This window comes from Aedes albopictus, chromosome 1 (genome assembly GCF_035046485.1).
Source record: "Aedes albopictus strain Foshan chromosome 1, AalbF5, whole genome shotgun sequence".
NCBI lineage: Eukaryota > Metazoa > Arthropoda > Insecta > Diptera > Culicidae > Aedes > Aedes albopictus.
The window spans coordinates 169,624,227-169,646,653 of NC_085136.1; the positions used below are offsets into that span (position 1 = coordinate 169,624,227).

Sequence of the window (22,427 nt, forward strand, 5' to 3'; positions counted from 1 at the left end):
ATGTGCTGATTGCTAAGGTACCAATACCTTCACCATCTGGTCGGGTTAACCAGGAGGAATCGAGAATGATTCATAGCCTGAACCAATCAGTGGCTTGCTGCGATCGAGAGTGGTTCGTCTCCGTTCGGTTCTCGTGACATAGGTTGCTTTGATTGAGGTAATATAGGTGCTAACGCAGGTGCGATTCGTGATATCATCAGAACCAACCATGAGTGAAACGGAAGCCAAGATAGATTTTTCAAAGTTGCAGCACTTTCCTCAAACAGAAACTCAAAATAACAAAAATAAAATTATCACCAAAGCGTTCCTCGATTCAGCCTATCAAGTGGTTGAAAGTATAGGTAGGTCACAGTAAATTCATCGTCAATGAACGACGATGATTAATAATACATGCGGTGTGTTTGCAATTGATTGATCTAAACTCATCTCAACCTGTAGAATCGTTTGGGCGGTTATTTACACCTATTGTGAAGGATATGAGAGGCAATGTGAAGGTTAGTACTGAATGAATTCTTTAAAGCATCAATTAACACTAATATTGATTCAACAATGTTCCCTTCAGAGACTGGAAGCGAAATACAAAGAAAACGAGCAAATATTCTGCTATCTCGAGGACCTCATTCTACTGGACAAACATGGGAACGAAAACACTTTCGATTCGGTTACGGAGGGACTTTTGTGGTTGAAACGTGCTCTCGAAATGATTGAAATGTTCTTCAGAAACATGCTCGAGGACGAGAGCTGCAGTGACAACGTGAAACACCACCTCAAGAAGGCATACGACGACGCACTGTTACCTTATCACGGCTTCTTGGCACAGAAGGGGTTTCAGGTAAGCTCCACAACCACACCGCATGAAATTTGAGAATTTTGTCATGTTCAATTGATTGGGTTCAATTTAGTGGTCGCGTATGAAAACATAACAGCGCATTTATTAGCCTGTTTTTTGCTTCATTCATTGTAAAAATCTGAGAGTAAAAATATATTTAATTGATGACGTTAGAAGCAAAGGGGTGTAAGTGACAAAACCCCTTTTTCGAATAAATGAGGCTCAAAGTTTTTCACCAATTTATCATCCCATACAACATGTATGGAGCTTCAAATTCGACCCAATTTTCTCCAATTTATTGTTTTGGTTCTAATCATCGCAAAAATAATCTTAAAAAAGTTGCTAAAAGCTTGAAAGATTTTTTTTTAATATGTTCAGTAGGCTGTGCTCAGAATTGCGATATTTTCACTCGGATTTAATTATTGAGCAAAATAGAGTATTTTTTTTTCGGGGACGGGCTTGGTGGTCTAGTGGCTACCGCCTCTGATTCGTATGCAGAAGGTCATGGGTTTAATCCCTGGCCCGTCCCTTTCATCCTACTTTGTATCTTTCCATCCACTTTCTCTCTCTCTCTCTTCTCTACATATACAACTCATGTATATTCATTAGTGTGGGTCATCGGAACCGTTTTCTCAGATCAAAGCTTTTTCACGGAGACAAATTGCGTTCGTTTGAAACAAAAATATGCATGTTTATTCGATAAACTGATAAAATATTTAAAACTGAAATATTAATTTTTAAAACTAACTCAATTACATATTGATTTCTACAATGCCCATTGAAGAGCCCCCCGTTCCGCCGTCGAGAACATAAACAAAACTCTCAATTTCCAGCTGCAGCACCAAACAAGATTTCCTCTTGCAAAAATAGTCAAGTTTCACCAAAAGTTTCCACGAAGTCCCATTAACCCACCATCAGTCGCTTGCGTGTACTGAGTACACGCATCTCAGAAAAATGCAAAAAAATAATCGAAATTCGCACCAAATTGAACCGGGTGTTGGTCCTATTCCAAGATCCACTCTTCTTCTTGTTAGTAAGGCAGAAAAAAAATGAAAAAATGCACGGAAAGTACTCGAAAAATACGTAATTCTAACCTCACATTTTGAATGTGTACTCAGTACACCGGCGCGACCGCTGGTGTAACTTTTTTGTGAACCAGACCGTTACACGAGCGGTCGCGTCGTGTACTCAGTACACGGCATACGCTTTCAATTATGGTTTATATGCTTTACTAGATACAATGTTGGTGTCTTCAGCAAAAATGTCCAACTGGATAATGCGTGTCTGATAGTTGACATGTGGAACCGGTCAACACGATCTGGTCCTGCCCCGGGTGTCGGAATGGCCCTCGCGGGAACCTGTTTCGTGGACATTTCAGTTATGGCACCAAAACTAGGCATGCGACGGCTCTATCTTCATGATTTTTCATATCCATCATCTTAGTAACCATGAAAATGACCAGTGACCTCCCTTGCTAACCCGTGGCCTCCGGAATGTGCCCTGGAGGAACCTGTTTCGAGGACATTTTGACCATGACACCAAAACTAGGCATGCGACGGCTCTATCGTCTCGATTTTTCATAACCATCATCTTAGTAACCATGAAAATGACCAGTGACCTCCCTGGCTAACCCGTGGCCACCGGAATGTGCCCTGGAGGAACCTGTTTCGAGGACATTTTGACCATGACTCCAAAACTAGGCATGCGACGGCTCTATCTTCATGATTTTCCATATCCATCATCTTAGTAACCATGAAAATGACCAGTGACCTCCCTGGCTAACCCGTAGCCACCGGAATGTGCCCTGGAGGAGCCTGTTTCGAGGACATTTTGACCATGACACCAAAACTAGGCATGCGACGGCTCTATCTTCATGATTTTTCATAACCATCATCTTAGTAACCTTGAACATGACCAGTGACCTCCCTGGCTAACCCGTAGCCACCGGAATGTGCCCTGGAGGAACCTGTGTCGAGGACATTTTGACCATGACACCAAAACTAGGCTTGTGACGGCTCTATCTTCATGATTTTCCATATCCATTATTTTAGTAATCATGAAAATGAACAGTGACCTCCCTGACTAACCCGTGGCCACCGGAATGTGCCCTGGAGGAACCTGTTTCGAGGACATTTTGACCATGACACCAAAACTAGGCTTGTGACGGCTCTATCTTCATGATTTTCCATATCCATCATCTTAGTAACCATGAAAATGACCAGTGACCTCCCTGGCTAACCCGTGGCCACCGGAATGTGCCCTGGAGGAACCTGTTTCGAGGACATTTTGACCATGACACCAAAACTAGGCACGCGACGGCTCTATCGTCATGATTTTTCATAACCATCATCTTAGTAACCTTGAACATGACCAGTGACCTCCCTGGCTAACCCGTGGCCACCGGAATGTGCCCTGGAGGAACCTGTGTCGAGGACATTTTCACCATGACACCAAAACTAGGCTTGTGACGGCTCTATCTTCATGATTTTCCATATCCATTATTTTAGTAACCATGAAAATGACCAGTGGCCTCCCTGGCTAACCCGTGGCCACCGGAATGTGCCCTGGAGGAACCTGTGTCGAGAAAATTTTGACCATGACACCAAAACTAGGCTTGCGACGGCTCTATCTTCATGATTTTCCATATCTATTATTTTAGTAACCATGAAAATGACCAGTGATCTCCCTGGTGAACCCGTGGCCACCGGAATGTGCCCTGGAGGAACCTGTTTCGAGGACATTTTGACCATGACACCAAAACTAGGCTTGCGACGCCTCTATCTTCATGATTTTCCATATCTATTATTTTAGTAACCATGAAAATGACCAGTGACCTCCCTGGTGAACCCGTGGCCACCGGAATGTGCCTTGGAGGAACCTGTTTCGAGGGCATTTTGACCATGACACCAAAACTAGGCTTGCGACGGCTCTATCTTCATGATTTTTCATATCCATCATCTTAGTAACCATGAAAATGACCAGTGACCTCCCTGGCTAACCCGTGGCCACCGGAATGTGCCCTGGAGGAACCTGTTTCGAGGACATTTTGACCATGACACCAAAACTAGGCATGCGACGGCTCTATCTCCATGATTTTTCATATCCATCATCTTAGTAACCATGAAAATGACCAGAGACCTCCCTGACTAACCCGTGGCCACCGGAATGTGCCCACTCAGGAATTCATCCAGGAATTTCTTAATGAAATACCTTCTGTGATTTATCCTGAAATTCTCGAAGGAGTTCCTCTAGAGTTTTTATTTTTCAAGGATTCAAACTCCTCCATTTATTCCTGGCTTTAATCTGCTAGAATTCCTTTAAAAAGGGCTTTGAAATAGGACACAATTGGTAAAGTACTAGAATTGTAGTAATGAGCTGAATTTGTGTATGGTGAGAAGGCCAATTCTTCGTTTCTGCAATGAAATGGTGCAAAAAGCGTGCAGTATAATTATTCCTTGCCTAATTTGATGCTGTTTGAGCAAAACTATGGATAACTATAATATTTATGTTGCAGGAAATGGAGAAAACAACAACACTGTTGCCCAAATTTTTGCTCAAACAGCATCAAATTAGGTATGGAATAATAGTACCCTCGCTTTTTGAACCATTTCATTGCAGAAACGGAGAATTGAACTTCTCACCATACAAAAATTCAGCTCATTACTACAAATCTAGTACTTCACCGATCTGTCCTATTACTCCAAAAGTTCTCGATATGATTCCTCCAGGAATTTCCCCTGTGGCTTCTCTTGGATTACCCATGGGATTCCAGAGATTTTTGCAAGGATTCATCCTGCCATTCCCTTTAAAATTTCTACTGGGATTCTCCCAGTCATATCTGCAATGCTCTAATACCTTCCTGCTCAATAAGTATTTGCTGAGATTCACCCAGTAATTCCTGCTGGTACTTATTTTGCACACTTTGAACTCTTTTCTAATTTTTTTTCAGGGAATTCTTCCGAAAACTCAGGATATCGGCAAAAACCACAAGGAATTTCTTCAGAGACCCATTCAAAGATTGCTGGTTACAGAAAACCCTGTTGAATTACTCCAGGGATGCCTCATTGATTGATTTGTCTTTATTAAAGAGACTTTCAGCCATTGGTTAGAGGGATGCCTCATTTTCTTTCAAAGCTTTTTTTTTTAATGATTCCTTCAGGAATTTCCCCTTTTTCATAGATTTTCGCTGTAATTCCTCTAGAAGTTTGCTTTGAATCCCTCCAGAAATTCCCTCTGGTACTTCACGTGGCATTTCTACATAAATTCTTCATGTGATTATTCCATGAATTCCTTTAGGAAGAATAGAATACTTTTGAAATATTTCCACCGAAATAATTCATCCGTGGGATATATCACAAAATTTCGCCAGAAATTTATCAAGAATTTTTTTCTAGGGATTTATCAGAGAATTTCTAGAGCGATTTTCTGCAGGGTTCTTCTAAGACTAGGCGGACTTGCCCCGGCGTTATAACTCGCAGTATAGCATGAAACCGAATTTGCTTCCACTGCTGTCTACTGTCATGTCTTTTGGAGTTGGAAGGCTATGTTTCAGTAGGAATGATATGTCAAGAATAAGTACAGTAGACGTTCGGTCAGTGCAAATGGTTTAACTGCAATGCTTTTAACCTGTAAGTCCGGTAAGTTCAACAAATTTGGAGTTATCGCACCGCCAAACGTCAAAATGATGTGCCATGTTTGCCCTAATAGGCTGGAGGAATTGAATGAATGTGGATGAATTAAACGAAGAGAAAAAGCAGGATCTTCATATAACGAAATGCAGAAGTAACTGATGCTGTGAATAAATTCCTCTGGCCTATGAACAGTCGCATGAAGTTCACGTTCATTTTACGTCAATTGATGGCTTTATGACATCTGTCAGGCGTTGCAGTTACTCAATTTCATTCGTTAAGTGAAACGTAAACATGTTGCAGTTAGCAGTTAAACAAAATTACTGACACCGAAAACTGTCATATAACTGCGAAAGTGTTCGTATATCGTCAAACTGGTTAGTAGACTTGGTTCCTTGAGGAGCGTAATATCATAAAGACTATTCCGTGAATCACGTTTATTATTCAAATAGCAAAACATTGGAACCATAAAAAAGTTACGTTATATCGAGGTAAAAGTTACGTTATACTGAGTTACGTAATATCGAGGCTACGTTATACCGAGGTATGACTGTATACAAATCAGTTGATAATCAAATATAACCAAATTCACAAAACAAAAAATTTCGGCTCCGTGAAGCAAGAAAAACTATTTTTTATTTCTTTCTTTTCGAAAATTACAAAACTAGATTGGACATATTTTTATACAATACAAAAACGCTTTTGGGAGGCGAATATGTATCAAATTAACGGATTCACCATGCTATAAGCGAAATTATAAGCATGACTGCTTCATACAGAGTTATTGTACACCTTGGAACCTCGCTAATTGTTGCACATTCCATGCTTTTCTTATAAGGTGTGCAACAATTGGCGAGTTTTTAAGGTGTGTAACAATTGGCGATTTACCCTAGATGATGGATATGGAAAATCATGAAGATAGAGCCGTCGCATGCCTAGTTTTGATGTCATGGTCAAAATGTCCTCGAAACAGGTTCCTCCAGGGCACATTCCGGTGGCCACGGGTTCGCCAGGGAGGTCACTGGTCATTTTCATGGTTACTAAGATGATGGATATGAAAAAATCATGAAGATAGAGCCGTCGCATGCCTAATTTTGGTGTCATGGTCAAAATGTCCTCGAAACAGGTTCCTCCAGGGCACATTCCGGTGGCCAAGGGTTAGCCAGGGAGGTCACTGGTCATTTTCATGGTTACTAAGATGATAGATATGGAAAATCATGAAGATAGAGCCGTCGCATGCCTAGTTTGGGAGTCATGGTCAAAATGTCCTCGAAACAGGTTCCTCCAGGGCACATTCCGGTGGCCACGGGTTAGCCAGGGAGGTCACTGGTCATTTTCATGGTTACTAAGATGATGGTTATGAAAAATCGAGACGATAGAGCCGTCGCATGCCTAGTTTTGGTGTCATGGTCAAAATATCCTCGAAACAGGTTCCTCCAGGGCACATTCCGGAGGCCACGGATTAGCAAGGGAGGTCACTGGTCATTTTCATGGTTACTAAGATGATGGATATGAAAAATCATGAAGATAGAGCCGTCGCATGCCTAGTTTTGGTGCCATAACTGAAATGTCCATGAAACAGGTTCCCGCGAGGGCCATTCCGACACCCGGGACAGGACCAGATCGTGTTGACCGGTTCCACATGTCCACTATCAGACGCGCATTATCCAGTTGGACATTTTTGCTAAAGACACCAACATTGTATCTAGTAAAGCATGTAAACCATAATTGAAAGCGTATGCTGAGTACTGAGTACACGACGCGACCGCTCGTGTAACTTTTTTTGATGCGACTGATGGAGGGTTAATTTCGAGAGCGTATGTTATCTATATGATGTTGGCATTGAAAGTGCCACGCGGGAAGTGGGTTTTCCTAGAGAAGGAAATGACTTTGTAAATTTAATTGGGAAACAAATATTTCCGTACGATCTGCCACAAAAAAAAACAAAAATTTTTACATTTGTTTCTAACATAACCTGTCAGAAGATGCATGTATGTTTCAAAAATGGATTGAATTTGCTTCAAATATGACGTTCGATTTGCTCCAAACAGTTTTATTTTGTTGCCAGAACAAATTGACAATTTATTTGAGTTAACCTGAAATATTTTTGATTTTACCATGCTTTTTTCTGCGTGTTGGTTCCGTTTCGGGTCCTGAGTATCTATGCAAAATTTGAGCACAATCGGTTGCGTCTACACTTTGCGCATTGCAATTGAAATTTGTATGGGATTTTGTATGGGAAAACATACTTTTTTGCATTTTTGTCATAAGTTGAAAATTTTTGTCTGAAACTTTTTAACCGATACTGTAAAATGATAGCCTAGGATGTTTTGAAGAACTTTGTTAAAGACCGAAAAGCTATCCGATGCTTGTGAAAATAGTTATAACCAACGAACCACATACATGTGTTTATGTTTTAACATGTAAAGGAATAACAATAGCAACAAAATCATGCTGCTTTGCCAAGCAATGCCAACGCTATAACTTTTTTCATAAGCATCAGATCACTTCGCGGTCTTCGACAAAGTTTCTTAAGACACCCTAGGCTATGTTTTCACTTTATCGGTTACATGGTTTTAGAAAGCTTCGAGCTTGTTATGAGAGAAATGCAAAAAAGTGTGTTTTCCCATGTAAAATCCCATACAAACTTCAAACGCGATGCGCAAAACGTAGACATAACCGATCGTGTCCAAAATTTGCACACTTTTTTCGGTCCTGAAATGGGATCAAAAAAGCTTTGATCTGATGGGATACCATTGAATTTTTCATTCTTCCATATAAACAATGACCCACTCTAATATTCATATGTTCATAGCCATCGCTAGAACCAGAATTGCAAAAAATCGTTTCCCTCCCTTCCAACTTCCACAGCACAGTGTATATAACGCCTACAAGTTATGGAATCAAAGCGAACTGTGGGGATGCAGAGGTGCTCTCGGTCTTTAGTAGCAACAACCAGCACACTCTTACATTCCTTTCCCTTCCCAACTGACTATAAGGACGTGGCCGGCGCCGTTATTGATTAAAAATGTATGAGCTGCTTAAATTGCACTTTGAGAATAAGTGGAGTGAAATATCCCAGCCCTTATTCATTTGGATCTCAGTGCAATTGGTACCAGCTCAGATCAATCACGGAGGAGCAACCATTGACATGTATAGTCAGATTTGATCGTTTGATCGTTGATCGTGGAAAATAGAGTAAGCTGGTTTTTCTGTTTTTTTTTTGTCAATAACTCAAAACGAGTAGATATATCGCTATTCTAAGCAAATATTTAGCCCTTTAGGGACCTAAAATCATATTTTTAGTATAGTAGAAATAGTATATTTTCTCGTCGAAAAAAATCTCATGTTTTTTTTTGGTCCCATACAACTTTTGACAACTTTAGGCCCATTGAGGGACCACTTAGCCTTGAGATACGGTTTTCAAATTTTGATCATTTCTTAACTAGAACGATCATTTTCCATAAACGAACTTACCTATAACATTTCCAATTTTTGCAAAATAAGGGACGGCCTAATGCTCAGCTCAAAATCGACAAAAAGATCACTTACACCAAATTGATATGGACCCCTCAATTGATACATTTGTATGGTTTCGAATTTATGAAAAAAAAAACAACTAAGTATTAGGTTGATATTTAAAAATATTAAGTTAATATTTGTAAGTTATCGACTAGCTCAGGCTTACGTTCTCAGGGTCGATCGCATCACTTTCTTGGGGTAGACTTACGATACCATTACCAAAGGAACAACGAGCAACGCCACAGGAAAATCAAGTCCTTCTTCCTAGAAATAACTTACGCAACACAAGAGAAGCTACGCTTATACATATTTATTTAAAGAAAGTTACATAGAAATGGGGGGGGGGGGGTTCGTTGCGGCCGATGCATTGACGATGGGGCCCATGGGCATGCAGGAGAGAGAGAGAACATGTATTTGGTGTTGGTACTTGCCACTCGCTGGTATTAGTGGAGCTGGGGAAGCCAACCGCGATTCCATCGGTCGGATCGACATCAACGACGGCAGCTGGTGGTTACTTCGGGCGGCTTGCGTGTCGGATGGGACGCTACACTTCCCACTCGCCTCCCTGCTGTTCCAATCGCAGGAGATCAGTCCGTTTGATCCGGCAATCGGCCAGATTCGGATAGCGTCCAGAGGATTCGTGGAATGGCGGCAGGTCTTCTTGACGGTAGGTTCTTGGAGTCGGCTTCACCGACAGGCGTCCTTCACAAGGTGTGGTCCAATAATCGAGGTTCTCTGGTCCAAGTTTCTCGGTGACGTTCAAAGACTCGTGCACGGGGCCTCAACACATCGGATATTGAGTTGCTATGAGCGGGGGTAATCCCACCGGACCTCACAGTAGCCCTCACCTCAATGGCGGTCGTTGAGGCTCTCCCGCCACGTGTGGCAGCTTTTGACTCGCCACCACTTTCAACACTTTCCTCGATGCCCGGGGGAGGGGTGGTTCGTTGCGGTCTTCCTCGATGCCCGGGGGAGGGATGGTGCCCAGACTCTGTCCACCAGGCCGAGATCACTAGCACATGGGGACACTCCTAGGTCGTGTCCCAAAATTGCCTTCGTCACCGGGTTTTGGGTAACGGGGAAGAAGCAGGATCAATGATCACCCTTTTCGGGGGCCTCAACACTTCCCGGGGCACTTGATGGTCTTCGCAACACTTTTCTGCGGTTGGAGAAAATCACGCACTCTTGGACGCGGTAGATTTAATTGCCTCGCGACGGTAATCGTTCGTTCGACCAATCTCGTCTGATTCTCGCTATTGACTGCCGAGCATCCAACCAATTTCCTTCACCGATCTCCCAGCTCCCGCATCGTTCTCTCGTTCTCTTCTCTTGCTTTCTCCGGAAATCGTGTTACCAACCTCTCCGATACATGTATATTTTAGGACAGAAGTGAGAAGTGAGATTGCAACAGGGGGTATTTAGAGGCCTATCTACTATTGGACCGAATTCAAAAAAGGTGTCTTATCCTACAACTATCTGAACTGATTTTATATAAATAGCATCAACAAATTTTAACCTATCTGAAGTTTTTGATATCCGGTAGTACATTAGTCTCATTGTAGCCGTTAGTTACGGTAACATATTATTAACGTCGAACAATTCGTCATTGAAAACAACGTCCAACATTTAAAGCAGTTTTTCGTTCAAATGTAACTTTTGCAATGAAATTATATTCAGGGTATTTCACATGAAGAATAGAATACAGTGAATACATTGCACGTAAAAGATTTACGAGGAAAGATGCATTCAGCGCCTTCAAATGATTTTCTAGACATTTATGGTCTTCTATTTGCAAAGTTGTTCCTAATAATAAGGCCCTCTTTCCAATGTACATGAAAATAAGGGTGGGCCATATTTTCAAGAAAATTGGAAACCATACTTTTTTATTCAAAACAATAACTATATACATTCTTCGGAAAAGTAGTACATCTATCAATTTTGAGCAAGTTTGCTGAAGACAGTTTTTATGTAGCTTCAAAATTTACTGATCTAGAGATATTTTTCTGAATTTGCTTAGGGTAGTTCAAGAAAAACCGGTTTTCTGACAGTAACTTTTTCAGTTTCAATTTCTCATCAAAGTCACCCAAGAAACATTTGTAGAACATTTGAAGACGCGTCGTTTCTTGCGCAGAGATGGTCGTTATCCCTTTTGGTTCAATAGTTACAGGTGTTGGGTACACAATTCTCACACGGAGGTAGGGTCACTCCACAAGGTTGCACTTACCTTAAAGTCGCCGAACTTACCCCACAATAGAGCTACCGAGAGCTGCTCTTTCAGCAACCACCAGCGGTGCGATGGGACTTGGAAGCCACCGATAATCGCGCTCGTCGCAGCTACCAATGGAGGGATCTTCAGTGGCCGTCACGCCACAACCACACTCGATGCTGACGATCGTGCACACCACGATCACCAGTCTGGAACACTCTCCGTCGTGCCGACAGCCGTTAACCTCACGGCCACCAGCGCGTCGGTTTCTCTCCGTCGAAGGACCACGGCTCTTTGCCGAACTCTGATGGAACTGCCGCTGCCGCTTGCTTGTCAACGACAACACGAGAGGAGGGATGCCGAAAAGAAGGAAAATTAATCCGAATAATCAGATTCTGAATAACTCTCGACATCCACTCCCCTGCTATCAAGACAAAGCACTGCAACCGCCACAGCAACCACCACACACAACGCCTCGATTGTTGGAAACGATCGATGGAAACGACGTCAGACAGCATGCAACGCGTTCTCCTTGCGCACCAGCACCGACACACACAAACTCGCCACCGGCTCGGGGTGGAAGGAAGAAGGGAAATGCCAACCGATCCTCGCACTGATCGGGATAGCCACCACCGGCACACGTTTAGAAAAACACTTGCTCCGTTTGTCCGTTCACGTCGGCGGTTTTATTGATACTGATACAGAAAAATGACAATGAGATACATTATATAGGTTTTCTTGTCAATGAAATGAGTCGGCCAGCACTCGCTTCGCTGCGCAACAAGCTCCGCCCAATCGAAACACAGCAGCCTAGAAACCGCCTGACAGCCAACGTTTTGCTCGTATATAATTGTCGGTTTTTTTGACGCCAGCGTGGCGTCATTTGATCTGCACTCGTACGGCATGTATTTTTCATAAAAAAAATCATAGTCTTTTGAAAATGTGGTATTACGGGTTCGGGCAAACATAAAAATATCTTGCCAGCTTTCGAAAGTAGAAATGTTATTTTAAAATGTTATGCGCGCGAAACGACGCGTTTTCAAATTCTGTACAAGTGTTTTTCGAGCGTTTTTGATGAGGAATTGAAACTGAAAAATTTAAAGGCATAAAACCTGTTGTTCTAGAACCACCCTGAGCTAATTCAGAAAAATATCTTTAGATCGGTCAATTTGAAAGCTACCGTCAAATGGGGTAACTTGCAACACTTTTCGACTTTGAAGCAATATCATTGAAAATCAAAACATTTGAAACATCCTGTGAAGCATCGTGTACGCTAATTACCCCGAGTAGAATACTATGCAGCACTTGGTTTACCAAAATACGTTGCCACCTAATCAGGAGGTGCGAAATACATGCTTTTTGCAAGTTTCCCCATCTGTGGGGTAACTTGCAACATAGGACATGAAGCCAAGTTAGCTATCATTAAACAGCACTAACATTCTAGTATATAGTCGTATTGTAAATTTTTGATGTTATGTATGAAACATACCATGAAAAGATGTACACTAACCAATTGACATATAATTTTTCATGAAAGGATTGATAGTTATTGCAAGCGAGAGTATATCGTTTAGCAACAGGTCTCACGTCACTCAAACACAAAATATATATATATATATGATTCTCGTGACTTAGCACTCATTACAAAATGTCAACAATGATTATTGTCATTTCTTGAAAAGGTAGAGTGAGTCATCTTCAAGTAGTTTTCAGTTTGAAGTGGTGTTTGGCAATTTCTGCTAAATGTCAAACTCGCTAATTTGGGTATTAAACTGAAATAATTTACTGCATCCATCCAGAATTTATATTGGTGATTGCTTTACAGCGTTCAAAAACAAAAATTGAACTTTTAACATGATGAAACATGAATGAAACTTCAAAATGTGTTCCTAACAATGTTTGAAGGTCATGTGCAAAAAAAATGTAAAGAATGAATTGTCATTTGAAAGTAACCGCGTTACGTAATCAATAAATGATCCATTTCGGTTATTTCTGTCATATATGTCGTGAAATGAAGATAAATAATAGAAGGTTTCGTCAAATTCAACTGTTGCAAGTTACCCCACAGTGGTTGTCGAATATAATAATGATTTTTTGCATTACTTAGTCGATAAGTTTATCAAACTTTTATCGTTTAGCTAAGCTTACTATTAGGTACCCTAACTGCAAGCAAGGTCATCAGACTTATCGCACTTACCATAAGGGAGAGGTAAAGCACGATTTTCATACTTGTTTTTATGGCATAAAATGAGCAATCCGTTTTAACAGTGTAGCGAAACCATAAACAAAGAAACAAAGCTAATTTTTATACTAAATCGATCTTTGATACACATAATCTCTATAACCGAAATAGTAGGGCATACTAGTTTTCATTATTATTAGAAAATGATTCACATTTAGTGTATGTCATCGTGTTGCAAGTTACACCGCTGTTGCAAGTAACCCCGTTTGACGGTACATAATAACTGTCTTTAGCAGACTTGCCGGAAATTGATAGATCTACTTCTTTTACGAAGAATGTATGGTTATTTTTGTAAATAAAAAAGTATGGTTCCTAATTTCTTTGAAAATATGGACCACCCTTATTTTCATGTACATTGGAAAGAGGGTCTTATTATTAGGAACAACTTTGTAGAAGACCATCTTTGTCTAGAAAAACGTTTGAAAGTGCTGAGCGCATCTTTCCTCGTAAATATGTTTCGTGGACCGCTGTGCAATGCATTGAAAGGTCCTCTGCCATATCAGGTTAGAGTGGATCAGGAGCAGGACGCCCATTGGACCACAGTGGGACAGAAAAAGAAGAATAAATAGTAGGTACAGGATCGTTGGAGCACCTGGCCACAGAATGGTAAGAGCAGGTTCCAAGCACGAGAAGAGTGACGCGCTAGTCATCAAGATGGAAGAGTCTAAGTACTAGGAAGTTTTGAAGGTGATGAGGAGCGACGCCAAGCTTGTGAATCTGGGAGCCGATGTATGTAGTATTAGACGTACATACTCGTACAGGCGAATTGACCCTCGAGCTCAAGCGGAAGGCTCTCACGGCGGAGATGACACTGAAGGTGTGAAATCTAGACGAAATCACTGACGCCAAAGAGCTCGTCACGGCACTGCGGTACGAGGTGCAGATGGCCACCTGCTGCCGTTCAGCGACAGAATGGCTCGGCAGTAGACTGGCCCAAATACAAAAATGTCGATAAATTCCACGGGGCACCCTCTAGAATCGTGCCTTTGGTTGAGAAGAACAACCTGTGAAAGATTCAGCTCAATCGGTTAAAAACTGAGCTGGCGCAAATGAGTTGAAGGTTTGTATGGGATGTTCAATTGAAATATATGGGAAATTGGATGACCTTCAATCTCTCATTCAGCACGCCGGTTTGGCGAGTTCGATTCGGCTCAGAATTGAAAGAATGGTAGTTGAGACCCTAAGGAACATCTTTGTAGAAGACCATATCATGATAAAACTTAATTTTGTTGCGATTTCAGCTAACGAAAGCAGGGTGAGGATATCTTCCACCGTTTATTCTCGGTTGTTATATATAGCACGTGTTTGTCGGTCGAAGCTTGTGCACTAGCAGAGAAGAGAAGGCCATCTCCCGAGTCAGAAATTGATAAATATTTCATGCTGTGGGTCGCGACACCTAGCGGTTGAAGCCACACTTTTTACACGGAAAATTTCAACCGTGTTGACACGAAAAAGCAAAGTATTTCGGAGGCAGGTACACCAACTCAAAAACTGATTCGCAAAAAAAAATGTGTTTAACTAGAATGTATTTCGGGGACACAGTCAAAGTTGCTTATCTCTTAAAACCGTAAATAGGGTACGCGATACAATAGTGATGGGAATATGTATGAAACCGTTATGATAATCAAGAAAAATTGTTAAAACACCATTATTATACTTTATAACAGCCTGCAATTGTAAAACATCTTTGGTACGTGCACCATATTATTGCAATAGTGGTCGAAACAACGATTGATATGCTCTCAATGAAACAAAATTTCGAAGAATAAGATAATTAATCATCGATATGACGTCATCTGTTCATTAATTTTGATTATACCTGAAATAATCAATGCACTTTGAGCCATGCAGTTGTTTTGACGTTTATACACGACGGAAACGAAATGGGTACGAACAAAATAAATCGAGTCGATTTTTCACGCCTAAAATTTATCACTTTTCGTGTGTTCGGTTTGTTCTGAGATGCCCTTCTCTTCTCTGGCACTAGGTACATCATAGGCAGCTATGTAATTCTTCATTGTCTCGATACCCATCCACGTGCATGAGCGAACTATGAGTGTACTATGCGAACAATGTGTCCTGATCATGTAAATTGTTTGCAACATTAAAACCTCGACCACCACTCCACTAAGATTTGTGGGCAATGCTCTCCTTCTTTACGTGATCGACACTGATTCTCTTCAGCGGTTGACCTGTCTGAACGATCGGAATCGACTTGTGGCCTTCCGCATCTGCAACTGCCCTCTTCGGAGCCGAAATAGTCAAGATGCCGTGCGACGAAATCAACGAGTTGATCTGGTTGAAATCGAGTTCCGGTGGAAGGGAGTAGCGCTGAATGAAGTACTGGGAGATGTATAGGTAGCCATAATCGTCCTGTTTCTCGATGTGTTCCCTTCGATGATGATGCTATTGTCGGAGGCTTCGTCGAAGGCCTTCACCAAAATATCTAAGTTGCTGCACATCCAAGTTGATTTAGAACTTGACCTTGTCGGCGTGAATCGTCGATCCGAAGTCCTGACAGGCAGCGATACTGTAATGGACGATTGTAGACGGGAACCGCCGATAGTTCCTGAAAGAATTCGAGGAGAAGCTCTTGGTGAAATCTTAGCAGTAAGTAATAAATTAGCACACTTCTCAGTGCGCGCAAACTCACCTTTTGAATTTAATCACACTGCCTAAGGAAAGCCGACGAAATTTTCCTAAGTCCGAATCGTAAACAACAAGGCCACGAAACGTCAAAGGGATTTTGACGTTTCGTGGCCTTGTTGTTTACAAAATTTCTGTAAGAGTGAAAGAGAAGGAGATAATCTCATGCACTGCCCTATGGAAATGATGAAGGACAACATAGCCGCCTATGATATAGTGTGCAGGTTTCGAACGGCAAACACGTGCTGCATGTTACAACCGAGAGTAAACGGGGGAAGATGTCCTCACTCTGCTTTCGTTAGCTGAAACCGTAACTAAATTAAGTTTTATCATGGTATGGCCTTCTACAAAGTGTTTCCTCATTTTCTCATCTATCATTCTTTCAATTCTGAGCCAAATTGAACTCGCCAATACGGCGTGCCGTTTCAGAGACGGGAGGTCATCCAATTGGGTTTTTAAATTAAGAAAAATGTATTGATTTTTTGATTTTATACAAAAGAGCACCTTTTTCTGAACCACCATGATTTTTTTCAGATTTTTAGAACTTCATTTTGGTACCTAAAATCGCTTTTGAAGAGATTTTTCGAAATCACCTTTTGACAGCTGGCCAACTGCTTGACAGCTCCGCCCAGTACAAAATGCGTCGAGGGGTGATTCGACAAATCGCTCCCATACAAAATTCAAACTGATTTTTAAATAGGTTCCCGGGCACCAAAATTCATGAAAATTTGGATTTCGGCTCAGTTTTGCATGCAGATTCTGAATATGGAATTATCTCAACACCGCTAAAGAAGCCAATTTCCCATATATTTCGTCTGAATATCCCATACAAACCTTCAACTCATTTGCGCCAGCTTATTTTTTAACCGATTGAGCTGAATCTTTCACAGATTGTTCTTCTCATCCAAAAGCACGATTCTAGAGGGTGCCCCGTGAATTTCGAAAACTTTTTTTTCGTCTCATACAAATTTGGGCCGGTCTACTCGGCAGGGACACAGATAGTTTTGATTCAGCTACCTGTGGCGGACGCTAACAAGTTCGCTGAAGTAGGAAAGCTTAAGGTGGGTTGATCGGTATACCAACTGACCGACCATACACGAGTTACCGGAGACTTGCTTCAGGTGTCAGGAACCAGGATACAGATCATGGGACTATAAAGGCCTGACAAGAGCAAACCGTGTAAATGAGTTGAATTCCATATTGTTTTGCGGTAAATCCGCGAACAACATACACTTCATGTGGAGCGGACCTGGTGTGACGGTTAGAATAGAACACTTGACTATCACGCCGAGGACCAGGGATCGAATCCCACTCCCGACAAACTCACAAAATGTGTTGGAAGGGGAATGGCATTCAGTTTTTGGAGGAATAACACATAAACGGATTCTTAAGCTTTCATCCGACGTTTCGGTCACTATATTGCGCAATATAGCGTCGGATGAAAGCTTAAGAGTCCGTTTTTGAGTTATTCCTCCAAAAACTGAACGCCATTCCCCTTCCTACATAACCACCAACAGTCGAAATTCGAACAAAATGTGGGTTCTTCCTTTGGAAGGGAAGTAAAGCGTGGGTCCCGAGATGAAGTAGCCTAGGGCAAAAATCTCGATAATACAGATAAAAAAACACACTCAATGGGAGGCCCAAGGTACCCGGCCTTCAGAAGAGCCACAACTGACAAGTCACTGTGCGTGCAGGTAGCAGCTAAACTTGAATCATTGTGCCGCAGTTTAGCAACTGCTGTGTCAGCCATATCGAGTACCCGGCGGTAACGGCAACTGAGTAGCGAATGGGTCGGGAAAAATGGCGACGATATGTACGACTTGTAAATACATCACCCAGGAGTTGTTGTCTATGACTTATGGGTTTCGTGCTGCTGGCAGGGTAAAGGCCGGTTGCAATGACGGGTGACTTTGAATGACCGTTGAATGAAGAACCGTTTCACGTACCAACAGAGTCAGATCCTGCTAGAGGTAGATGTCAATTTGGTTGATGGCGGTACCAACAATACCTTTAGCCGAAACGGAACAGAGTCGATCATCGACGTTACTTTTTGTAGCCCTGGCCTAACAAGCAGTACGAACTGGAAGATAGACGATGCCTACATTAATAGCGATCACCTGGCTATTCGTTATAGTATCGACTTAAAACAGCAGGCAGCGGGTAGAGGAAGGGGCGACTAGACCAAGGCGAAGAACTCGTAGGTGGAAGACATCATACCTCGACGACGAGGTATTGAGGGAGGCGCTCCGCCGTTAGTTTTGCTTGTGAGTATTATTTGTGCATGGTTGCCTCACAATTGGATCTCCATCGTTGATGTCATCAACAGCCGATAGCGAAAAAAAAAAATCGGGAGCGAGAGTGACGATGGATCGGCCACACTCTACGCAGAAAAGGGAACGAAATCTACAAGCAAGTGTACGACTGGAACCCAACAGAACATCGCAGCAGGAGCAGACTTAGAGGCTCATGGCGGCACAGCCTCAACAAGGAAATAAAGGAAGTCGACAGTAATATGATCTGGCCACAGGTCAAGGCGATGGCGGGCAATCGCCCAGGATAGAGATCCTTTAATTCAGCCTTCTGTTCCACCATGGATGCTTAATACTGAAAATAGGTATGAGCCTGTGTGTACCCTTACTGAAAGAATCCCATCTCGGCCACTTCAACATAGACTACGTTCTGACGATCCGTCTCACGTTTTTTATGCCACATCGCTCGAAACACACTTCATCCTCTGCCGCCACTAGTGCTAGATTGTGCATTACTCGCCACATACCGAGTAGATTGTTCGGTCCTAAGGCACATCAGCCGGGTACTCTCGAGTCACTTCACTTTTCGGTTTACCACTAGCGTACTTTACCACGTACCGTAGAAGGGAGACCGTCACTGTCGCGAGCGGCTTACGCTCGCTCGAGCTTATTGTCGAGCTATTTCACATCGCATTTGACAATGCTAAATCACCATGCTTGCTTTTTAGCAGGAATACTCCTCGTAGCTACTGAATTTCAGCTTGTTATCGAGCATGATCCTCAATTGCTACAGTAAACGCTTGGAGTTGATCGTACGTCCGTCTTTGGTGAACACTGCCTGCTGTTCAGATTTGCGGTTGTTCACCACCACCACGTCCATTTCGACCCTATCTAGTACTCCAACTATACCAATTGCGTGTGTTGCTGTTAGTTCCACTTACTTTATCGGCTCGCCGTATACCACGAAAGTAATATGATCGGCAAGCCGACCAAATTTATACCTGGAGGAAGTGTGAGCTTCAAAACGCCATCAAACGACGCGTTCCATGGTATCGGGCCCAGGATGGAGCCCTGAGGTACCTCCGCGGTGATTTTGTAGCACTTCTCCCCTTCCACGGTGTCATAGATTATCAGCCTGTTCTGGGAAAAGCTCTCCAGTATGCGGCAAAGGCTCTCTCCAGTATCCAGGACTCCTAGGTGGTATATGGCGCACTCTATGGCGGCCCTGCGGCCGCTGTTGAACGCATTCTTCATATATAGCGGATTTCTATTCGCTTATTTTGGAGCGCTATCTGGGCCGTTATAGAAACAAACCGTAATAGCGTCCGCCTGGTACAGTTTTCGAAAAACAAGAGAATCTTTGCATATCATTCCACTCGTAAAACAAACGCAATGCTGAATATTTGTTGCATCATTTGCAATCTATTGAACTTTAGTAACTGGTAACTCTCATGCTGTAACCAAGGCAGATAAGAATTAAGTGATTGAAAATGTAAAAAAAAACTACAATTCACGGAGCTGATAGATTTACGAGGGACAGTACTACATAAAATTAACAAAATCAAGAATCTCTCGCTCAGGTTGATGGCTACCAATAGTTGATAATGCAACAATGTATGAAATCTGAGTGTATAGCTGGAAATGGTGTCAAAAGCACTATGACATATAATATTGATTAGCCAATTAGTGGCATGTATTAAAGGCATATAAAAATAATCATTTTTCTATATTTTCAGTTCTTGCATCACTATGTTCCCACGAGAACGACGCTTCTTGGTCCAGAGCAGAGCAATCAAAGCAACATTATTGCACTGAAAAACTTTTTAGTGACTTTCCGTGCTAATTTGGACCATTTGAACAACTTTTTCGAAGTAAATAAGTTAAACCGAACATACAAAGTCTAGTCTCACGTGTTTTTAAGTCATACTAGTACATAAGATAGAAGTTGAATCATGTTGTTAATCACTTATAATGGAAATGTTGCTGCCCATGGTTCGTCTCGTTCGATGGTGGTCCATATCATAGGAAGCCTTTTCTGCTTGAAACTGCTGTCGTCGGAACCGGGAAGCTCGGCGAATGGCTGTAAAACTCGATGCAATCTGCAGCACCAACAGCAGACATTGGATGGCCTGCAAGACTGTGCTGGTATTGTATTTTAAAATTTGCTCACTAGTCATCAAATAAATTTGCAATGGAGTTTGTATGAAAACAGATAAAATCCAGAAGCCTGCGAAATCCGGAATCTAACAGGAAAGAGTAATAGTGGAGTGAAAAGGTATATTGGGGCAATAAGAATAGCACCTTGTCCAAAAGATTTCCTGAGTATCCAAGATACAAGCGGAGACACTCTATCGGGGCAGCAATGACTAAAGACAATACTGATAGGACACGGTGAATAGTCGATAAGTTCCAGTACTGAAAGCAAAAAAGACATTTTTATGCAACATTACCCAAGTTTCAATTTATTTAAAAATTTTGAAAGAAATACCTGATAATATAATGCAATAATGCTACATGCCAGCCAGATCCCACAAAAATGCACATTTATGTAGAGAAGAAGTTGTACCCAAACGTTTGCAAAGTATCGTTCCTCTTAGCAAAAAAACACCAAATGAATACACAGTTACAAATTGATTTTCAACGCAAACCTACCTCGATATTCAGAAAATTGCGATAATCTTGATTTCTGTTTCCCTGTGCTACTTCCAATAATAGCACTGGAAAAGATTTGATCAGTGGATGTTTCCATCGTTTTTGTTATAAATTTGCAATGCAATAGAACCTCCTTACATAAATAAACATAGTAGGTGTAGGTACCGCTACCATGGTAACAACTCATGCAACAAACCCTCACGAACTTGGCTATGCTTTTTGCCGCGTTTCTTTTTGTCTAGGTTGATGTTTGACGTATACCTATCTACAAGGGGAGAAATAACCAAGTAAGCACGCTGCTCAAGCCGTAATGCATGCATAAACACGGTGTGCATAAAGCAAGCATTATCCTGTATGTACATACAATTAAAGTTGGGTTGAAGTGGGAAAGGGCCCCAATATAGTCGCATTGTAGCTAACTTTAAATTGGCTTTGTTATAGGACCCCTATCAGCTTTAACCCTAGGTGGCTAGTAGGGTACCTAATTATATATTTTTATAGGAATTTGAAATTGTTAGATCTGCTAGAAACTAGCATTTCTATTGATGAGGTTGACCGAATTTTGAAAGAGTGCGGAATGCCTGCGAGGTACCCGGGTACCTAGAAAAATTAAATGATTATATTTCCATCCATTTTCTGTCGATTTTTGATATTTGTAGGCATCTTCATCTCAGAATCGGTTAGGGTCACCAAGCTTCTAATCGTAGCATGCTGTGTGGTGATGGTTCGATTCCTGCTCCGCGCGATGAAACTTTTCGCCTCCTGAATCAGTTGTTTTGGACACCTAGAAGCTACGAATGTGGAAGCGTAGAAGATCAATGGAGCGCCATATAGAACGCTTTCATCGCCACCAGCGAGAATAATTTGGATGAGCTACGAACCCGGACATAGCAGTGGATCACAGATGATACCTGGAGGAAGATAGAGGAGCAAAGGAATACCAAAGCCACGATAGTTCAAGCGTAAGCACGAGAAGCCAAAGCCGTAGCCTGTCAGCGCTATTCGGTTCTCGAGAAGGAAGTGAAACGCTCATGTGGGCGGGACAAAAGAGCGTGGGCGGATTCCCTAGCCGACGAAGGCGAGAAAGCGGCATATACCGACGACATTCGTCTCCTCTACGATGTCTCACGTTGCCTTAGTGGGACTAAAATGAATGCTACAATACCCGTGAAAGACACATCTGGACTAGAGTCAGTCTAGTTAGTCTGGCGGACTGTCACTTTCGATCGGAGCCAATCGAGCATGACGTCACGGCAGCGCTTGAAATTGAGTGAATATGAAGCAAACGACCAGTTATCAGCGCCAGCAACCACTAGGGTAAGGGAGGTATTTTGGACCCCTTTAGGAAGTGGATGAACAATTCAGCGAAAAAAGAAAGTTTCCACTTCAAAATATGGATAATTTCAGTAGGCATTACGTAGAGCAACATGTTTTCTGTCGAAAAAGGCCGAAC

The 22,427-nt window shown here is 42.0% G+C and overlaps 1 protein-coding gene and 1 long non-coding RNA gene across 2 annotated transcripts; one reads left to right on the plus strand and one right to left on the minus strand.

The window, feature by feature from the left end:
• Nucleotides 1–20,771, plus strand: LOC109412112 (glycolipid transfer protein). The gene is made up of 4 exons (XM_029877844.2): nucleotides 1–341; nucleotides 439–494; nucleotides 563–832; nucleotides 20,059–20,771. The coding sequence occupies exons 1-4, from the start codon at nucleotides 209–211 to the stop codon at nucleotides 20,224–20,226; spliced, it is 627 nt and encodes a 208-aa protein (XP_029733704.1). The 5' UTR covers nucleotides 1–208; the 3' UTR covers nucleotides 20,227–20,771.
• LOC115254279 (uncharacterized) lies at nucleotides 20,606–22,209 on the minus strand. Its single transcript, XR_003891757.2, has 3 exons — nucleotides 20,975–22,209; nucleotides 20,811–20,914; nucleotides 20,606–20,737 (listed from the first exon to the last, which is right to left on the minus strand). It is a non-coding gene; the product is annotated as an uncharacterized LOC115254279 (long non-coding RNA).
• Between the last annotated feature and the right edge of the window lie 218 nt (nucleotides 22,210–22,427).

Bases quoted from the DNA above. Each gene is read 5' to 3' on its own strand.
- LOC109412112 (XM_029877844.2), top strand. From the start codon at position 209: ATGAGTGAAACGGAAGCCAAGATAGATTTTTCAAAGTTGCAGCACTTT. The intron at 342-438 runs GTAGGTCACAGT...CTCAACCTGTAG, and splicing joins TCAAGTGGTTGAAAGTATAG to AATCGTTTGGGCGGTTATTT. The intron at 833-20,058 runs GTAAGCTCCACA...CTATATTTTCAG, and splicing joins TGGCACAGAAGGGGTTTCAG to TTCTTGCATCACTATGTTCC.